The 15,011-nt window shown below is 34.5% G+C and overlaps 1 protein-coding gene across 1 annotated transcript; it reads right to left on the bottom strand.

The window, feature by feature from the left end:
* Positions 1–232: 232 nt before the first annotated feature.
* LOC130956537 (26S proteasome non-ATPase regulatory subunit 11 homolog) lies at positions 233–3,090 on the bottom strand. Its single transcript, XM_057883584.1, has 2 exons — positions 2,906–3,090; positions 233–1,595 (listed from the first exon to the last, which is right to left on the bottom strand). The coding sequence occupies exon 2, from the start codon at positions 1,573–1,575 to the stop codon at positions 307–309; it is 1,269 nt and encodes a 422-aa protein (XP_057739567.1). The 5' UTR covers positions 1,576–1,595; positions 2,906–3,090; the 3' UTR covers positions 233–306.
* Positions 3,091–15,011: the final 11,921 nt, after the last annotated feature.

Consider the following 15,011-nt stretch of genomic DNA (forward strand, 5'->3'; position numbering starts at 1 on the left):
AATGTAATAGAGAATCCAATTAAATTCATTAAGATTATAAGCACACAAACTGCATAGATTTAACTGCAAACCTAACTGCCAAATTGATGCATCTTATTGCATAAATTTAAGCACGTTTGACTGATTGCAACTCTCATTGCAACTCTCCAAACCAAGCTGTTCAGCTATAAGACACAATCATAGCAGATAATGTAAGAGGTGTACCACACTTTTGGGTTGAAAAAATTCGAAATACCAAAAAATTCATAAGCTTGATTTCATCAAGAAGTAAACATGGACAAGTATTGTGTTGAGTAACAAGAAAGCTCATGCCATTATCTTGGCAGACTTAGCATAAAGACTATCGACAACTTTCCCAATATTGGAAATGGTCTCCAGAGTTGCAGGATATATCGCGTCAGTCTTGGGGTCGTCAAATATGACGAGGCATCCGGCACCTTGATCCAATGTCCCCGCAAACTTCTTGTCCAAGATCATCTGAGACAACTTCCGCTCCACGTGATCCATAGGCAGTTCAATGAGCTCAGCAATGTGTGCAATCTCAACCCTTGAGAACGGCTCAATCAACCTGCAAAGATTCTGTTCCAAGAGGGTATCATACAAGGATTGTAAGTGCCTATGGACGATTGGGTCTTCCTCCAACTGTGCATTGTAGTCCCGCAGAGCAATCTCGAACAATCTCAGTGATCGCTTAGAATGAGCATCTGCAACAGCTTTCATTGCATCCAAGTCAGGGCCAACATATTGCAACCCGGCTTTAGAAGATATGATTCCACCAACGTCATCAGCTTGATTTACCATGATCTTACACAACAACATATATTTCAGGCTGAAAACAGCCTTTGGATCTTCAAGTGCATTGAAAGACTCAAAAGCTTCAAAGAAATAACTATATGCAGTTTTATAATCCTTCTCCTCAGCATGAAGTATTCCACTCTGCAGATCTATGGCACCTTGTTGTGCCGGAGGCACATAAATGGCATTAGCAGCAGTTCTTGCTGCAGTTAGCGCGGCTTTCGCCTTTGGAAGGTTTCTTAATGAGAAGTGTAGTTTGCTTTCCAGCAAGTCTATGTCTACGAGTAGAAGCTTGTCATCTAATCTTCTAACCTCTTTGATCAAGCTTGACAGAAGAGTCAAAGCTTCTGAATACTCCTTATTTTCCATTAGAAGTGCTGCAAGTCTTGCCTCGACTCGCTGCCTCAGGAATGTACGCTTCTCAGCATAAGTCCACTGCACCATTTCTCTGCAAAGCACAATTTGAAGATCAGATGTCCCTGGGATTTTAGCAACTGCATCAATTATCCCCCTAACTATCTTTGCAGTTTTTGCCTTGGGTATCACTGAGAAAAAGGGCCTCAATTGTGTGAGAAGGCTGCGTAGATCCTCTCCTCTATTCTCTTGCCTTAGAAGGTCAGTAAGGTTTGTGATTGCCTGCTCTTTCATACGCAGAGCTTCGGGTGAGGAAGAAGGATCCTCAAGTACACGATAAAGAATAGAAATAGCCTCAGATGGGTCTTTGGCCTCAACAGCAAGAGCAAGTGACTCTGTTGTTGCAGCAAGATGAGTTGTAGCCATGGCTCCTGTTGGGAAAAACTCTACAACAAAACATTTATAACATGAGTTTTGGAAATAAGAAGCAAAAGTAGCAACTTCTGCATTACTATCATTTAATTTGTGATTGTATGAAAAAAACAAGTAGGTGCAGATTAAATCAGTTTTAATAATTTTAACATTTAAATAATCTGAACGTTTAAGCCTTGCATTAATTAAGACTTGTTGGATCAAATTTTCTATTCTATAATTCAGATTGGTTGCAGTAGTGAAACATATACTTTTTTCGCCGGTGTTGTCCATGGTATATATCGTCCAGCATTAGCAACCACAAATGGCAAGTGCATAAAGAGAAAAAAGTTTGTTCACATTAGGTGGGTTCAGATGATAGCAGTTTTTCAAATGAAAATCAAGTTTATCAAATGCACTGTAAAAGTATCATCATAAAACCAAAGGCAAATTACACACATGAATCACCCCTTTTGAGGTTTGATGAAATAAAAACCTGACCCCCTATTTCTAAAATCATGCATTGACCTCTGAAATATAGGTAATAATATTCTTCTATCTATCTATCTTATCTACCTATATTCTATTTGATTTTGTTGCAAATAGGTGTCCAGGTTTTTTCAAATCTATTTTCCCACCAAAATGTTTTTATATATATAGAACAAATTCAGCCTTCTTCTCAAGGGTGGAACTTTTTTTTCCATGGAAGAAGGAATTGTTCCTGTCAAGGTTAAACAAAAGTGAAGTTCAAAGTTCAAACATAACTATGGAGATAGTTCTTCATGATGCAAAGGTTAGCGTTTAGAGATGATTAACACACTCACTTTAAAATTAAAAGTCTTGTGAAAAAACAGGGGAGTAGGATTCATGGTTCAACTCCTAGATCAGTGGTAAGTACTCATTGTTGAATCCGAATACTTACTTTTTTTTTTTCGTTGCATCCAGAATTTTCCTATCCCCTTCTATTAGGGCAGAAAATGTTTCTTTAAACTAGCAAGAAGAACATGTTAAAACAAACCACGTTCTGGAAAAGGAGTGGATCAAGCAAGATGTGAAATCATCAATTATACTTGAGATTAAGGTATGTTAAATCTATACATCAAAGGCAATTGCTGCAGCAAACAAAAGCATGTTATAGTTGAGAAAGTTTCTACTTTTCCACTGTGCCTGTATATGCTACATTCAGATTTCAAAGACTCCTTCTCTACGGAAAACTAATTTTGGTTTTATTGTTTTTTATTTCTTTTTTTTCTTCAATGCAAACTTCAGCACTGTCTGAAGAATATTATTAGAACTTACAGGGAAAACAGACAAAAAAGAAGAACATGGAAGCAGAAAATGGTACCACGAAACGGAGAGACGACGCAGCTTGAGGCAATGGTGGTGAATCGCGGACGGGGGATGAGAATGGAGGCGCTGTGAATGGTGAATGGTGAATGATGACTGAGAGAGTGATTTAGGGTTTGTGCGATTTTCTGTTAAAGAGGGATAGAATACCTCACCTTGAAGCAAAGACTTTCGGAATTGGAGTCCAAAATGAGTTTGTTAGAAAGATTAAAAGAAGAAGAAACAATCTCCAAAATGTAGGGCTGCACATGGATCGGATAATATCCGCATATCTGCGGTAATTATTCGCATCCGATCCGAATTTTACGGATATTATCCGATCCGCAGAGTCATCGGATCGGATTGGATCCGATCCGCACTATGGTCGGATCGGATTGCGGATTCGGCAGTGATATCCGCAGATCCGATCCGCAAATCCGCATATCCGCACATCACATATAAATAGCATAGTTTAAGACAGTAGACCCTAATGTGATATGAATTTTAGTATATTATTTTATGAATTTTATGATATTTTGTTTTTAATTTTTTATGTTGTACTTCAACTTAGAATAATTAAACTTAAATCTTGTGTTATTATTTTGTTTTTGTTATTCAAAAGAACTATTATTGATAATATTCTAGGAGTAAATAGGCTTAAATAGATAAAAAATAAATTTTCTGGATATTTTTTTTGTAAAAAAGCCAAACAAAATCTTAAAATAAAATTTTTTTAATTATGCGAATATACCCGATATCCGATCCGATCTAAAAAATTGCGGATATCGTATCCGATCCGATCCGATGAATGCAGTGCGGATCGGATAGAATTTTAGGTCATATCCGATCCGATCCGATCCGTGTGCAGCTATACCAAAATGTGTGTTACCATTTACCAGGCATAGGATTTGACGGTCCAGAATCCTTTGGACCATTAAATAATCTAATAATAAAATATTGTTTTTAAATTTTTTAATAATTATTAAATAATATTTATTCAATTTTAATTACAATTTAATGTTTTATATATTATTTAATTATTAAATCTATTATTTATTTTATAAATTATTATTTTATTATTTATTTATTATATTTATTAATAATTAAAAATAAAAATAAAAAAAATAGATCTTTTATTAATCATAATTTTTATAAATATTTTGGTAATGCGAATCAACAAATTATTTTATCTTTGATCCGTTACATCTGTACAAATAGTATTTTTTGGTAATTTAATCAATTAGAGGTACAACACAATCGATATGAGTTTTCTCAAAATTCAATCACTTGGAATGAGTTTTCTCAAAATTCAATCAATTGAAATTGTTACACAATCGATTGAATTTCGCAAAACAACAAAAGTATTTTCTTATTCAGTCGATTAATTGTGTAACAAAATCGATTGAATTTTGTCCGTAATTAATATTATTTTCGTATTCAATCGAGATATATATATCAATTTAAAAAACTTATATTTTTACGATGAAATAATGTCATTTTTATTTATTATTTCAACAATTATGTCATACAAATATTGTGTCTTGTTAATTATATTTTATTTACGTACTCCTCATCTAGCACCCGACGCTCTGCTAGGGTTTCACTGCGCCGCCTCCATGGTTACACCTTTCTTTGTCTTTTCTTCGTCAAACTCTTTTCCATCTTCTTCTATTTTTTATTTTTTTCTTAATTTCTTCTCCACTTAGCTCCCTAATTTTTGTTTTCTCTCCCAATTCATTGCTCTTTTAATTCATTCTGTTTTCTAATTCACTCATTCCATATATCTTATGTCTCTTTGGAATTATTGAATACCAATTCTGATTTTTTCTACACCATGAGCAACAAATTAGAGACTCAAAACCCTCATATAATTGCTATGACGGTGGAGGGTGCCAGCCTTCAAGTGGCACCCAAAGAAATATGAAACTGCTCTCGTGGAATTGTGGGGTTTGGGGAGACCCCTGACAATCCACAATCTTAAAGGGATTTGCAAATCCTACTCCCCCGAGGTTGGTTTTATCTGTGAAATAAAAAATCAATCTCGACAAGTTGAAGGAAAACTAAGATCTTGTGGTTTCAAGGAATGGTTTATTGTAGATCCGGATGGATTATCAGGGGGTTTGGCAATGGCATGGAGGGATGGTTGCACTGTTCAGATTTTACAGTATGGTAGATTTTTCATAGCGGCATCAGTTCTGACAGCTGGTTCTAATGATCCCTATGGTGTTCTAGGTGTTTATCTCAGTTCAAATGATCAACATAGAATAGCTCAATTTGCTTAATTAACTTCAGTCACCCAACAGTTTGATGGTAAGGTTGTGTTAATGGGGGATTTTAATGTCATTTCTAATCAATTGGAGAAAGAAGGTGGGGGTGCTAAATCTCCTTCTTCTATTGAAACCTTTAATAGTTTTATTGATGATAATTCCCTGATTGATATTGGTATGGTCGGAAGACCATTCACTTGGTCAAATAGACGGAGGGGGTGATAAGTTGATACAGGAAAGACTGGACCGATTCCTGGTAGGAGTTGATTGGCAGCAACTCTATCCCAATGCAACGGTTCTTAGACTGTCAGAATCAGGCTCGGATCATGCCCCTCTTCTCCTAGACTCTAATCCGAGAACTGAGAGATCTAAACGCCAATTCAAATTCCAAGAAAGATGGTGTTCCAATGATGAAATAAGGCAGATTGTTAGAGAGGTTTGGCATGAACAGATTGATGGTTCAGCCATGTATATCCTAGCTCAAAAAATAAAGCGTTGTCGGCATAAGATTGTCAAATGGTAGCAAGAACACAGATCTAATTCGAAGGTGGAGATTGATTTACTACAGTCGGAATTAGAGGAACTTCGTTTAGCAGGAATTCATGGAGGCGACATCATTTCAGAAATAGAGGACAAACTTGAAAAAGCATTGCAAAATGAGGAATCTTATTGGAAAGATAAGTCTAGAGTCAAATGGCTCAAATCTGGTGATCAGAATACAGCTTTCTTCCATCAAAAATTTAGAAATCGAACCCGAAGGAATAGAATTTGGCAACTAACTGGCAATGATGGTGAAGTGGCTACTTCAAATGCTGGTATTGCTTCTGTGGCTGAATCTTATTTCAAGGACATCTTTTCCTCCACTTGTCATGAGAACCCTGAACCTCTGTTTACTGATTTTGAACCTAAGGTTACAGCTCACATGAACCGTAGGCTTCAAAGACCAGTGACTATGGAGGAAGTGAAACGCGCAACATTTAGCATTCATCCTCAAAGTGCTCCAGGAGATGATGGTATGACAGCAAAATTTTTTCAAAGCTTCTGGAACATACTTAGTGGTGATGTGTTTCGAGCAGTTAAGAGCTTCTTTTCTGGGGGCAGAATCTTGAAGGGTTTTAACCACACTCAGATCTGTCTTATTCCCAAGATTTCTGATGCTAAAGATATGACTCAGGTAAGACCAATAAGCCTATCTTCAGTCTTTTACAAGATTATCTCCAAAGTATTTGTACATAGGCTTCAGAGTATGATGAATAGACTAATTAGCCCTACGCAGAGTGCTTTTATTAAAGGCAGATTAATCTCTGATAATATCCTAATTGCTCACGAGTGTATGCATTACTTAAAGAACAAAAAAAGGGGTCTCGAAAATGAAATGGCGCTAAAATTAGATATGAGTAAGGCATATGATAGGGTGGAATGGCACTTTCTTTGGTTTATATTGGAGAAGTTTGGTTTTGACTCTCGATGGATCATGTGGATTCGAGAATTAGTGACAACTGTTTCTCATTCTGTTATTGTGGAAGGACAACCTTATGGTTTCTTCAAACCAAATAGAGGTATTCGACAAGGAGATCCTCTATCCCCCTATCTTTTTCTTTTTTGTGCAGAAGGTCTCTCCTTCTTGCTACACAAGGCAGAACAAAACAGACTAATTCAGGGTCTTCAGATACATAGGCGATGTCCCAAGGTCAACCACCTCCTGTTTGCTGATGATTCCATTTTATTCTGTAAGGCTAATCCTGAAGCATGTTCAAATATCCTGCATTTATTGAATTCTTATGAAAGCATCAGTGGCCAGAGGGTAAATCTTAATAAATCTGCTGTATTCTTTAGCCACAACACTCCGTCCACTACTCATACAGTACTGGCTAACTCTATGAATATTAATCATATTGGGGCTCAGGATAAATACCTTGGTTTGCCTTCTACAGTCTCTAAATCAAAAAAGGCTTCTTTTAGTATGATCAAAGAAAAGGTTTGGAAAAGAATCCAAGGGTGGAAGCGCAATCTTCTTTCGTCAGGTGGTAGACACGTATTGCTTAAGGCAGTGGGAGAAGCTATTCCTATTTATACATTGTCTTGCTTCAAGTTGTCTGATGGTTTAATTTCGGAAATTCACTCTCTACTTTCTCAGTTTTGGTGGGGACAAAAAGGTTCTGAAAGGAGGATGGCTTGGATTAGCTGGGACACTATGACTCGCCCACGAAAAGAAGGAGGCCTTGGATTTAAAGATCTCAGAATCCAAAATCTGGCGCTTTTAGGCAAACAGTTTTGGCGAATTGTAACACAGCCTACTTCCTTATTATCCAAAATCTTAAGAGGTAAATACTTTAGCAATGGTAATGCTATAACGGCAGAAATTGGAGTCTTACCTTCTTGGGGATGGAGGAGCATACTGGAAGGCCGAAAGATTGTTGAAAAAAGTCTTAATTGGGCTGTGGGTACTGGTGAGAATATCCGAACCTTTAAGGATCCTTGGCTGCCTCCTCCGTATCCTTTAATGATTTCTGATATGCCAAATAGACAGACTATTTCTGAGTTATTTCCAAGAGTTAAAGATCTAATTACTGAAGATAGAAATTGGAATCAGAATCTCATTCAAGAACTATTTCCCCAAGACGTTGCAAACAGGATTTTGTCAGTTAAAATTCAGCAGAGTAGGGACAAATTGCAATGGGATTTGAACAAATCCAAGCAATATGATACAACTTCAGGTTACAGAATTGGCTATTTATTTTACCATCCGCCTCTGGAGCTTTGCCCTAATTATATGCAACAGAAAAAGCCGTGGATTGATCTATGGAAGTTGAACTTGCCTCACAAAATTAAGCTATTTATCTGGAAAGCTCTCCATGGCCGACTTCCGGTGCTTGCTCAGATTCATCACCGCATCCCATCTATATCACCAATATGCCCTTGCTGTCATGAAGCAACGAAAACAGTCACTCATTGTTTGATCGATTGCTCTAGAATTAAAGACGTATGGTCTCAGAGTTATCTTCGTGACTGTCTTCCCCTCAGAGTTCTAACGACTTTTGGACATGGTGGACTGCATCAACAGAGATACTTAACCCGTTGAAGAATGCTGACCGTAATCCTCAATTGCTTGCCATCATTTGCTGGAACTGCTGGAAAGCTCGCAACCAGTTGATTTTTGAAGGTTCTACTTCTATGCCGTCTGCCATCCTAGCAAGCTCTGTCAAGTTGCTCCGTGAAATCCAAAGAACTCCCAGTTTAGGTCGTCATCTCCATGAGACAAGCTCTTAGGTGCATTCAATTTGATTTATCATTATTTCTTCTTTAAGATTTTTCTTCGTTTTTCGACCACGCACCGTTGGATGAATACCTTCAGTGTAGTGTTTTTGGGAAATCCCCACCTTTTATTATGCTATCCTGCTTTTGGACATCTTTGTATTTCATTTTTTAATAATTAATGAAATATAACCTATTATCTTTGGAAAAAAATTATATTTTATTTTATATATTAATATGTTTATAAAAAAATATTTTTTTATTTTTTTATTTGTTTGTATTCTATTTATATGTTTGCATATATTAATGTTATTTCCATTTTTTAGATATTTATGACATAAATTAATATTTTTTAATGATTACATAGACTTTTTTTTTAATTTCTACTATTCTTTAGAGTAATGTATTTTGTATTGATTAACCACTGGAATAAAATTCTCTAAAAAATTGGATATTGAGGAGATGGATAGACAAAGAAGAAAAATTAGATATTAAGAAGATGAATAAATGATGAACAAAAACGATAAACAAATTAATAATCAAGGAGTTTGATAAATGATTACAATTGTAGAATTGGATATATAGTTAAAAAATAAATTGACGATAGATTATTCACTCATTATTAATATTAGTATTGAAAAAGATAAGATTATGATATCTAAATCAAAATAAAAACTTAAAAATTAAAACTATAATTTTAAAGATAAGATAGATGAATAATAATAAGATAATAATTTATAAAAGAAGACCACTCTAATAAAGACACTAAAAATATCTTTTTTTAAAGACGTCTACATGTGATATGTTATTATTGGACATCTTTATTAAACCGGTTAATTTATTTTTTAATAAATCAGAACAAATCGGTTTATTATAGCAACAATAATAAACCCAATTGTCTGCATTATAGTTATAAGACCTGATTTGATCCAATCGAATTACACAATCTAATCCGAATATCTTTAAATTTTTTTGATAAAAAGTCAAATATATCCTTAACTTTTTGTTTTGCGAACATTTAAATCCCTAAAAATTTAAAAATACAATTAAATTTCTAAAAAAATAGATTTATTGTTATTGTTATAAAAAAATCAGTTTTATTCTAATTTGTTAAGAAATTAAAAAATAGATGGTTCATTAATACGTCCAATAATAATGTGACACTTAAGCGTCTTTACAAGAGCATCTCCCTTTATAAAAAAGTGGCAAAAGAGTTATAATGGCTTAATATACATTGCAGTTCTCAATTCAATCGATTGTGTTACCAGTTTACCACAATAATCGATTGATACGAAAATACCTTTAATTACGTACAAAATTCAATCGAATTGTGTTACAAAACCAATCAATTGTATTACCATGTCAATCGATTGAATAAGAAAACACTCTTATTGCTTTACAAAATTCAATCGATTGAATACAAAATCCTATATTCTATAGTGCAATTCAATCGATTGAATTTTGAGAAAACCCACGTTGTCGTGCGAAATTCAATCGATTGTGTTACATCTCTAATAGATTGAATTTTGAAGAAAGGTGCGATATTCAATCGATTGAATTACCAAGAAACACAATTTTTCTGGCGTTTAAAAAAAACAAATCAAAGACAAAAAAACTCGTTGATTCGCATTGTCAAAATATTTATGAAGGTCACGATTAATGAAAGATCTATTTCGTTATTATTTTTGTTTCTAATTGTTAATAAACATAATAGATGAATAATAAAATAATAATTTATAAAATAGATGGTAGATTTAATAATTAAATAATATATAAAGAATTAAGTTGTTCTTAAAATTAAATAAGTATTATTTAATAATTATTAAAAACTATAAAAAGACATGTTTTGTTATTAGATCATTTAATAGTCCAAACGTTCTGCGACTATCGAATCTTATGCTGGGTTACCAGTATCCGAAAGATTCACACAAAAAAAAGTTGATGTTATCAAATGGACACAATTCCAGAATGATTTGAAAATACAATAAAAAATATTAATAAATATTATATTTTATTTAAATAATAGAAAATTTTATATGAGTAAATTATCATTTCTACCCATAAAAGTTAAAAATGCTAAGATATTTACCTACAAAAGATTAAAATTACCATTGTACCCATAAAAGATTGACTTTTGCAAGCAAAATTACCCAAACCCTAAATAATTACATAAAATCCCCAAATTACCCTCACTCACTATCTGCAGCACCTAAACCACCACTACCGTAGCATCATCTCCCTTCCTACTCGCTCTCTCTCTCTCTCTCTCTCTCTATCACTCACTCACTCACTCGCTTTTTCTCTCTCATCTCCTGAACACCAACATAACCCAGCCATTATCCTCTTCAAAATCACAAAAAAAAAACAAACTCAGATCAAATTGAAGAATAGAACATGTACAGATTCAAAATAAAATCCTAATTTCTTAGAACCTTCACCAAAAATTGACAATTTCTTAGATTTCAGATCACCAATTTAGTTGTAAATAACACAGAACACTAATTTGATTTTGGCGATACTGGGAGGAGATGACGAAGACGCATTGCTAGGAGGAGAAGAGAACCGAGAGAAGGAGAAGACGAAGATACGACATTTGAAAAAAGAAGGAACTCAACGCTGAAGAAGTTGGGGTTGCAGAAAATAGAGGATTCAAAATTGCTATTTCCTGAAGTCAGAAACCTCTCGAAGAAGAAGAAGAAGAAACCACCATTAATGCACAAAAGAGAGAGAAAAACAATAGAGAAAAGAGAAACATCAATAGAAAAAGAAGAGGAAGGAGAAAAGTGCGAAGAGGAGAAAGAGAAAGAGAGAAAGAACGATTGAATAAGATGGAGGAGAAGAGAGAGAGAGAGAGAGAGAGTAGAAAGGGGATGGTGATGCGTGCTTAGATGAAGAATTGAAGAAGATGACCACTAAGAGTAGTTTGTGAATTTTTTGTAATTATTTAGGGTTTGGGTAATTTTGCTTGCGAAAGTCAATCTTTTATGGGTATAAATGGTAATTTTAATCTTTTATGGATAAATATGTCAGCGTTTTCAACTTTTATGGGTAGAAATAGTAGTTTACTCATTTTATATTTAATAAATGATTTATTTATTAGATTTAAATTTTTGTAGAATTTGAATATATAAATATTTAAAAAATATATAAAAATTTTGAAATAAAATTTGATTTTAAAATTTTTTATTTTTATTTAAAAAAATATAGTCATTCACAATAATTTTTTAAAAAATTATTAAATTTTAAGATAAAAATATCTTATTTTTTATAATAATTATAGAAATTTATATTAAAATTTAATTTTTAAAGTTATTATTTAAAATATATATTAATATCTAATTTTTTTTATTATATTTTTAATTCTTTTGAAAACTTATTTATTATTAGTATTTTTTAAAATTTATTTTGCCAACAATACAAAATTTTAAATATTATTTTAGTAGTTTACTCCGTATATGTTTATGGAGTGATTGAATTCAAGCTTTATATAATCAAATAATAACTCATATGTGGCTTTTTAGATTGAGTGATCTAATATGAGAGAAAGTACGTGAGAGTATGTAAAATGGAGAGTGGTGAGAGTGGTGAGAGTGGGAGAGAGTCTTCGAGAGTGGCACATAATGAGGCAGCCGGCCATGCCGGCAGAAGCAATAAGGGAGAGAGCGGAAGAGGGCATGTATCAGGTGAAAAGGAGGAGATTAAAGGAGACAATAACAAGACTCAAGATATCGTTCAGAGATAAAGTTGTTGGTGCTTCAGCAAGGAGAGTTTTGGAGGTTGCTGATTCTCTTAATGGGGATAAGATGGCTACAGTAGTTAGTAAGTAAGGCGATTCGAAGATACCAACTGTTATTGGCAGAGCCCTACAAAGATGCCATCGTGATCAAAGTTCTTGAAAAAAAATTTTAGCTATACGGCGATCATGCACAGGCTTAAAGGTGTCTGGAGAACCAAAGGAGAATATAAGGTACTAGATGTCGATTTTGGCTATTTCTTAGTCAAATTTGATCTCTTGGAGGATAAAGAAAAAGTTCTCCTTGGATGACCGTGGATGATTACTGGTAGTTATGTTGCGGTTAAATTTTGGAGTTCTTCATTCAGACATTGTGAAAACACTTTTGAGTCTACCATGGTTTGGATAAGAATCACATGTTTAAACATTAACTATTATCAAGAGAGAGCCATGAAAATGATTGCGTCAGCGGTTGGCAAACCGATCTGCATCGACTTAGCCACCAAGTCTGCGGAGAGAGAAAAGTATGCAGGAGCATGTGTGCAAATTAACTTGGGACTTCCAGTTATAAAGAGAGTTCAAGTTGATGGTCATATGTATGACATAGAATATAAGCACTTGAATTTAATTTGTGAAAAATATAGCTGCTTTGGGCACGTAACAAGAGAATGTGCAAAAGAGAACAACAATGGCATTGGAAAAAAAACACGGTGAAGGAGAAAAATTTTTTGTCACTATTTACGATGGATAACAACAAGAAAACAGTGAAAGGTAGTCAAATCTCAATAAAAAATTAAAATTCAACTTTTGAATTTGGAATTAATGCCAAATCAATTCCAATTATGGAGAAGCATGGATCTTGTGCATGATAATTTGCAAGAATCACGCATGGATAGGGATACTCATGCAAAAGAGGGTGAATGGGTTATAGTTAGTAGAAAATGCAAGGAAAAAGTGGGTAAAGGCCCAAAAGTGGTGCCAAAAAAAGCCAATATAGCAATATGTTCCAAGTTGGTGAGTAAGAAATTTTTTTTTGGGCCTAATAACATGCATGCTGGATCCTCATCAAATGTAAAGGTGAAGTCTTTATCAAATATAAAGGTGGAGTCTAAGGAAAAGAAGGATCCTCCATCCACGCTTGCCTATTTGGAAACAATTCAGGTGGCTTTCAAGGATCAAATTACTCCCTTTTTCAAAGCAGAGAACAAAAGGCAGCGTCCTATTTTGCTTCAAAACTCACCTATTGAAGCATTGTCAATGGATTCTCGATCACAAAAAGATCTTGATAAAGCTAGTGCAACAACAAACTTGGAGAACCAACCTCAACAGAAGAATGATAGTTATGCAGCGCAAGTTCAAGAGAAGACACTTGGAGACAAAGGTCTATCAACGTGAGGTAAGATGATTAAACATCTCAATTATTTAATTTATTTTAATGGATTGTGACTATTTAAATATTATTATTTGAAATGTAAGGGGGCGTCAAATAAGATGTCTCGGGTGCACTGTAAGGAGTTGGTACGATGGTGGTAGGAGAATATGGATATGCAGTACGGTTTATGGCAGCCCTCAAACCACTAATAGAGTAGAATTACGGAGTCATCTGCTTGATATTGATTTGTGCATTCAGGACCCGTGGGTTGTGGTAGGAGATTTTAATGATATTTTGAGTATTCATGAGGTGAAGGGAGGGTAATTTCTATTCGAATCGCAGTAGTATCTTTGCAAGTACTCTAGATTCTTGTGGTCTTTTTTATCTGACAACCTCTGGAAGATGATTTACTTGGTTTCGTAAAATTCAAGGAAACAAAAAAATTGCAAAGAGATTGGATAGAGCTTGCTGTACTACAGAATGGCACCTTCTTTTTCCTAAAGCTTTTGTTGAAGTTCTCAGCCATTCTCACTCTGATCATTGTCCCCTACTTATCCGATGTCAAGGATTTCCTGTCAAGAAAGGAAATCGGCCTTTTAGATTCCAAGCGGCATGGGCAATGCATCCTGATTACAAGGCCATTGTTCAGAAATCTTGGGATAGTACAGACTTTGGCATTCATAGGAAGCTACTCGGGGTTCAAGAAGTTTCGTTGGAATTCAACTCTACGGTCTTCAACAATATTTTTATTAAAAAGAGAGAATTGGAGGCTTATTTGAATTGTATTCAACAAAAAATAGAAGCTGACGATGATCCAATTTTGAAGCACAAAGAGGAAGAATTAAGAGTTGAGTATAATCTAGTGTTGGCCCAGGAAGAAATGCTTTGATACCAGAAGTCAAGAGATCAATGGGTTCGGTATGGCGATAGAAATACTAGCTTTTTCCATATGCAAACCATCCTTAGAAGAAAATCTAACAAGGTTCATGGGTTGCTGGTCAGTGATTGGTCCTGGTCTGATGATCCAGAAGTTTTGCAAAAAGAGGTTGTTCATTTCTTCAAAAATATTTTTTGTTCTACTGAGCCTGTTGAGGTTAATTGCATGGGAGAAATTCCTATGCCATCTCTTAGCCAAGATGTTTGTGATAATTTGTCTAAACGAGTGACAATGTTGGAGGTTAAAAAAGCTCTAGATAATATGAGCTCGTTCAAAGCTCCTGAACCGGATGGTTTTCAAGTTTTTTTCTTCAAGGAATATTGGGATGTGGTGGGTAATGAAGTGTGTCGTACTGTTCAGAAAGCATTCTTAGAGGAGACGTTAAGCCATTCTTTGTTGAAAACTTTGATTGTTCTTATCCCTAAGTGCGACCCTCCAACTAGATTGAAGGAGTTTCGACCAATAAGCCTTCATAATGTAATTTATAAGCTAGTGACTAAAGTGCTGGTTAATAGATTACGACTTTTTTGGATGAGATTGTTAGCCCAACTCAGTGAGAGT

Source organism: Arachis stenosperma, chromosome 10, assembly GCF_014773155.1.
Source record: "Arachis stenosperma cultivar V10309 chromosome 10, arast.V10309.gnm1.PFL2, whole genome shotgun sequence".
Classification (NCBI taxonomy): Eukaryota; Viridiplantae; Streptophyta; class Magnoliopsida; order Fabales; family Fabaceae; genus Arachis; species Arachis stenosperma.